General features: G+C 40.8%; 1 protein-coding gene across 1 annotated transcript; it reads left to right on the forward strand.

The window, feature by feature from the left end:
- Nucleotides 1-3,865: 3,865 nt before the first annotated feature.
- hmox1a (heme oxygenase 1a) lies at nt 3,866-6,110 on the forward strand (the record flags this gene model as incomplete). Its single annotated transcript, XM_080522428.1, has 5 exons — nt 3,866-3,973; nt 4,413-4,628; nt 5,078-5,350; nt 5,840-5,888; nt 5,983-6,110. Exons 1-5 carry the CDS (start codon nt 3,929-3,931, stop codon nt 6,108-6,110), a joined length of 711 nt encoding a protein of 236 aa, XP_080378554.1. The 5' UTR covers nt 3,866-3,928.
- Nucleotides 6,111-7,305: the final 1,195 nt, after the last annotated feature.

Below are 7,305 nucleotides of genomic sequence, written 5' to 3' on the forward strand. Positions count from 1 at the left end.
AAAAAAAAAGAAAAAAGAAGAAGATACATATATATAGAAAATAAATAGATAAACATTTAACATAACAAAACAATGAATAAAAAGATATAGATAAAAGTGTTATTATTACTGCAACTGTATTCAAGCGCTACTCTTCCCGATATGGCGTGTGAGATTGCAGGTACTGCGTCTGTGTTTAGCCACTATCTTGCGCGATACGGCGTGTGAGATCGCAGTGTAAAATGACCCGTTTGATACTGCATCTGTATTCAACCGCTATTCTGGCTGATACGGTATGTCATCCCTTCTCTCTCTCTCTCACACATCCTTCCTGTCAGAAATCTCTACTGTCTCTATCGCAATAAAAAGAAAAAATATGAGTGGGACTGCCCCACTCAGAAAAAATAATGTAATTTAAAAAAAAAAAACATTAATATACAGTATACTTGGAGATCATTCACAGCGATCCTGTCCCCAAATGGTGGTCAACAAAATGTTACTCAAGAGCACTCAGAGGCAGCCAATATTAAGTGTTGTTCTTCAAATGCTATTTGCACAGCAGTGATAATCTGTGTCCTGGGCAAAAACAAGTAAACATAGTTAATGCAGTTACACAAGCATGGAATGGCATGGGCAAACTGCAACACGTACAATGAGTGTGTGAGGTGCAGTAGATGCGCAAGACTGACAGTTCACAGGTAGTGCAATAGAAGGAAAAGTGTAATGGTATTCTGTAGGAATGGAGGAAGATGATTTCCCTCACCCATTTAGTGGGGTGATGTACAGGGAGTCCAGCAAAAAGAGGTTGCAACCTGTTAATTTCACTTTGTCAGGCCTGTCACTTCCTTATTCATCTCCCACCCAAGTGACACACACCAGACTCCATAATGTCACTCCCCATGTCATTCACATTAAAACCTACTTTCCAGAGTCACTCACATACTTCATTTACTGTTCATTTAAAACTAAATGATATCCTAAAACAATCAGAGACTACAGCTACACTTGTAACAGTAACATGGTTACACTCTGAAGGTCACACATACTGTAGCCCTATTGTTCGTTATTAACATGTTAAACTCATCTCTCCTACAAACCAATGCTAATACTGCTATGGCTTCTGCCAACTAATTGACGAAATTTGAGTTTTTGATACACTGTAGGCCTCCAAAAGTTGTGGTTATTCTTAATACATTTGTAAACTTTATTGGAAACAAAACATTTTATGTTTCAAGTTTATTTAACACTTAACATGTTTTTCACACATGGTCACAACACATTGACAGTACATTGAGATACAAACACACACAGGCTACTAATAACAATGGGTAGGTATGGTGGGTATGGTAAATGATATGTGGCATATAAAATGAATAAAGTGACCAGTATACTACTGTAGCCTAGAAGAGTTTACAAAATAGATTCAGGAGAGAGTGAGATAAAATAAAATATAAGTTATGAATAATTAACAGGTCAAAAAAGTGTTTTGCATGATTCCAAAATTGACACTGTATCTGACTCCCTGACATGGGATGGCAGGCCATTCCAATGTGACAAGGCTCTGAAAGAGATCAGCCACAGTGTGGAGCCAACCCATGAATACTTTCAAAGGAATAAGGAGCACTTTGAAGTAAACTTTGAAGCTGGTGCAGTGGTTTGAATGTTTAGCCTTAAATGCCTGTGTAAGAGATCAGAAAATGTTTACATTTTTACATTTACATTTTTGGCATTTAGCAGACAACAAACACATTTGTCTAAGTAAGTGAATCATCTGTCCATCAGTCATAGCAAGAAAAAGTAATCTATGCTCGGGCCAGGGGTAGAGTATTTAGAAAAACTAGAAAAACTGTACAGGGGCGTAGAGGGGATGAAGAGGTCTCAGGAGGGACAGTTAAGGTGTAGCCTGAGAGATGGGTCTTCAGTCTACGGCGGAAGATAGGGAGTGACTCTACAGTCCTGATAGCAGTGGGAAGCCGTGAACGGGTAGCGCGACTGCTGCATCCGCGTAGAGGCGGTGGTGCCAGTCGGCCAGCAGAGGTGGAAGAGCGGAGTGATCGAGCAGGGGTTTGGGGGCTGACCATTGCTTGCAGGTAGGGTGGGGCTGTTCCCTTTGCCGCCCGGTAGGCGAGCACTACGGTCTTCAATCTGATGCGAGCTGCTACTGGGAGCCAGTGAAGGGTGCGAAGGAGAGGGGTAACATGGGAGGATTTGGGGAGGTTGAACACCAGACGGGCAGCAGCATTCTGGATGAGCTGCAGAGGTCTGATGGCAGAGGCGGGGAGCCCAGCCAGGAGCATGTTGCAATATAAGATGTGATCCTTAGGAAAAGCATGTCTAATAACAGTTTCATATACCTATATGAAGAGATAAGACGAGATGGATATAGTATACATTTTCATTGATCCATAAACTACATACAATGAGGTTGCAAGCTCCAAATCAGTTGGGCAACTGTGACACCTGGTATAGGTTTCTGTTTTGTTCTTTGCATCACATTTGCAGGGGTCAATTCAACAATCAGCTGAGTATTGTAAAGTGCAATGGACAGACGGGGGAAGGGGGAGAACTGTGCTTATGTATTAAGGTAAGTAAACAATACATGGCAGTTATTTTAAAACCTCCATACCTGCAGCCCTCCCTCAGTCTCTAGAATATTCTAGAATGTTCCAGCTAAAACAGTTAGCCCTAGACTTACTGTGACTTTGTTATCCAGTGATTTTGCTCACTCATGCTCCCCTCCCTCCCTCCCTCCCTCTCTGTTAAACCTGCGGTCTCATGTTAACCTTCTGCTCCCCTCCCTGTTAAACCTGCGAAGTCATGTTAAGCTTCAGCGTGGTGGAAATGACTCCACACTTTCATATCCTCTTTGGTTCAGCTGACCCGTAGTGGAAGGCCGGGACAGGCAGGGGTACATAAAGAGAGAGACGCCACAGCAGCGGTTCAAGTTGACCATTTGAACACAACCATTTCAAGAATCACAGGTAAGCCAATGTTGCGGACTATTATTCACAGCTAATTAGGGTCTGGTGAAAAAGGGCAAGATCATTATTATTATTATTATTATTTTATTTTTTATTTTTTTTACAGATTATGAAAGTGCAGATTGTAAGCTTTCAAATGATGTGTCATACATTGAAATAGTGAAAATAGTTGAAGAAGGTAACTTTTTTACCTTCTTCAACTTGAATGTTGGTACACCTCAAACAGAAACATTTAGAAAATCACTCTGAATCAAAACATGTGTTTGCAACCATTGCGTTGGTAGATACCTAGCAGCTAAAAAGAAAACATTGCTATGTACTAACATCTAACTGCATTAGCACATCAAAACATGCTGATAGAACATCAATATGCTAAAAACACATAACTACACATAATTAGATCACAGTCCTTGCTTTTGAACACGTCCTAAAACGTATGTTTGTTTACAAGCCATGTATCACTAACCCAGTAGCAGAAGCAGGACAGCAGACGATAGTATTTAGTGATCCTAAAACTGTTGTTTGTTATATTGGAAAACTGTATTTATTTATTTGTAAAGAAGCTTTTTGGTCATTTGTGCAACTTGAGAATTGCTGACATGCAGACCTTTTCACCAGATCCACTTATACGTTCTAACTCTTACTGACCTGCTTATGAATAAGTGTAAATCTAAATCTTATTGAGATGATGAGGATGATGATAAATCCAAACACAATTGCAGAGACGGAGAAGATGAAGTCGGCACGAAGAAACGATATACAGAGCCCCGGCAGGTACGGTAACTCACCTGAATCAATCGATAATTGAAACTTAAAACTTAAAACTTTATTTGTATAGCACATTTCATACATGAATGTCTGAGTCTGTGTGTCCTCATTGTGCCTCCCTTCGACTCCTCAGTGACTTGTCAGAGCAAATCAAAGTGGCGACCAAGGACAGCCATGTCAGGGCAGAGAACACCCAGCTCATGGTGAACTATCAAAAGGGACAGATAGCGCTTCCACAGTACAAGGTAAATAGGCTTAAATAAAAATATACACTGCAGTACCAACACACTGTCCAGGTAACAATACAAACTCACAAGAATGTTAATTTCATCTATACATCTGAATCTCTAATTATACATCTACATAGCTTATTGTTATCCATCTCTTGTATATACCTACTACTACATATTGTACGTATCATTTAATAACTGCACATATCTTATTTTGTCTACTATCATATCTTTGCAGTATATCATTCATTTGCACTTCTGGTCTGCTAAACTGCATTTCATTGTCTGGTACTTGTACTCTGCAATGACAATAAAGTTGAATCTAATTTAATCTAATCTACAATCATTGCTTTTTATTGTATTATTTAGCCATTCATATTAATGTATTTCACTTTTAATTTATGTGATTATCCTAATACAATTTAATTTGAAGTTGAATTCTATCCCATGGCAGCTTCTCCTGTGTTCACTCTACGAGATCTACAAAGCTCTGGAAGAGGAACTGGACAGGAACGCTTCCCATCCAGGTGTCGCACCCATATACTTCCCCCAGGAAGTGGCTCGGCTGGAGGCCCTAGAGAGAGATCTGCAGCACTTCTTTGGACAGGAGTGGAAAAAGAGAATCATCGTTCCTGCAGCAACACAGAGCTACGCACAGAGACTTCGAAAGGTATTATCAAAGAAATAATATATACAAATATCTAAATATATATACAGTATATCTATTTAAAAACAGTACTGTAGGTGTCGGTTTTGAGTCAAGATCTAATTCTCCAACTGTCTGGTGGAGGTACTGTAGAAATCGAAGGACATGCTCATTGTAATACTTGGAATGGAATGAGGAATGGTATCAAGCATCCTCGTTCCATTCCATGGGTTACACTGGGCCCGTCCTCTGATTTGTACCTCTACTAACCTCCCTTGCTCGCCTGTGCTAGCAGTTAGAAGTGTAGCGACGGAGCTTTCCCTGGCTGGAATCCACCTTTCTGTTCTGGAACACATCACCGCCACATGAGGAAGTGAAACTGCCACTGGAAAGTGGAGAAGATTACGGTTATTATTGTAGGCCCTGTCAGAACAGGGCCTACAATAATAACCGTAATCTTCTCCACTTTCCAGATTGGCAGAGACAATCCTAAATTGCTGGTGGCCCATGCCTACACCCGTTACCTTGGTGATTTATCAGGTGGACAGATTTTGGGGAAGATTACCCAGAAGTCACTGGGGCTGAGCGGCAGAGAGGGTCTGGAGTTTTTCTCCTTCCCCGGAGTGTCGAGCGCCAACCGCTTCAAGCAGCTATACAGAGGCAGGATGAACAGCATCGAGCTGACCAGCAAAGAGAGGGAGGCTGTACTGGAGGAAGCTGTCAGATCCTTTGAATTCAATATCCAGGTGAGAGAACGAGAGGGAGGAGTGGAGGATAAAAGAGAGATTGGGGACTTTAAAGTTACATTATGGAGGATTTGCCTCTGGGGGTGCTCTTGAGGGCCCAGGTCCCCTAAATAATCAGAAATAATGTCCAGAAATGGCCTTGTTGGACAAAAAGGTGCATTCTCATGAGCATAAGCTTATTCTGCCCGAGTTTGTGAGCCTAAAACGAAGGATTATGTGGTTTAATAAGGTTGATTGGTATTCTGTAATTTGAGTATGATAACACTCAGAAGCTCATTTGAGGTATATCATTTTCATTTGAGGTATATCATTAGCAACTAAACTTTCATAATGTACATAATGATAATAAGACAAAATTATTGACACTTGCAAAGGAGAAATCAACATATGAAATGGGGAGGGCGAGTGAATTATGCAGCGTGAGGATGTTGCTAGCTTCTACGAACTGGTACTGACTTTTTTATTTTTTTATTATGTTTGTCATTACAGGTTTTTGATGAACTGCAGAAAATATTGAGTGTCACAGAGGAAACCTATGGTAAGACTACCAGTTCAATCTCTGAATGGACAGATGTGATTTTTCACTTTGATGTTATCCTATCATAATGCAACCTATTATTTTTGTTAAGCAGGGGACCAACCAAAGGCCAAGTCAGTAAACCTCCCAGCAACACTCCTCCACTCTTCGTCCATAGTGCAGTTCACCCTAGGGGTTTGTATCGCCTTGGCAACAGTTGGAATGGGAATCTATGCATTCTAAACCTATGGAATAGATTCTGAAATGCTGTAAAGAGCAAAGATAAATGTTCCATTTTGTACTAGTACGACAATGTTACTTCGCTAATCATGAATACCTTGAGTGGTAAGCACTTTGTTAACCCTGTACTGTTGTTAATGCCTGCAATAAGAGCTTCCAGAAGTATACTGTACATCAATGTCATGCAGTGGAGGCTTGTGGAGGTTGAAATCGCAGGACTGGCTCATTGTAACGCATGGAATGAAATGAGGAATGGAATGTTTGATGCGAGGATACGGCTTTACATCCTGCAATTTCAACCTCCACCAGCCTCCACCGATGTGATAACATGAATCGCACTTCTGTACCATTGCAAGTCTGTAAAGCAGTGTGTTTTATTCTACATACTGTATAATGTGACAAATCAGAACATTTTAGTTCAACAAAATGTGAGCCTTATTTTTGAATTCTTATAATTTGTAATAAAGTCATGTTTCGTAATTCTGTTTGTAACCCCCTCAAAGCCATATTATGCAGTCGAAAAGGAAACATTTTCTGTTATTATTATATATATATTTTTTTTTACTTTGTATCATTAAATAGTATGCACATTTACTTAAGTTTATAATCTCATTATTTCAGGGGGTGGTGAGAGTGAGGGGGGGGGGGGAGAACGGTGGCATAGAGAGAGAGAGAGAGAGCGAGAGAGAGCGAGAGAGAGAGAGAGAGAGAGAGAGAGAGAGAGAGAGATCTGTAAAGGACTCCATGCAACCAATGTAGGGCTTCCATGTAACTTCAGTAGGGACTGTGACTGTAAGGGAGAGGCTTGGCAGAGTAACAGAGAGATCAGGGCTAGCCTGCTGTGAGCTTCTGGTTTAGAGGAAGGATATCTCGCTCCTCTCACAAAGGAGCAGGAGAATACCACAGCAGGCTGTAATGACACAACTGTACAACTGAAAGCTTCTGAGGTTTTGTTCCCTAGCAACACGTCATAAAAGGCGACTTTCTTTGTGATCTCATTATCGACAAAATGTTGAGAAATAAAGGCTTTTTAATAAAGGGTTTGTTGTGGTTGCTGTGACAGCGGTATGTTAACAGTAGTGTGGTAATGGTGGATTTATCTTGCGTCCGGGGCGATAGAGTGTAAAAGCTGCAAGGGACACATGTTCCAAAGCCTCATCAGGGGTGTGTCCCAATATTCTTTCCAGTGTTCCTCACC

This window comes from Nansenia antarctica (assembly GCF_963989245.1).
Source record: "Nansenia antarctica genome assembly, chromosome: 2".
Lineage (NCBI taxonomy): Eukaryota > Metazoa > Chordata > Actinopteri > Argentiniformes > Microstomatidae > Nansenia > Nansenia antarctica.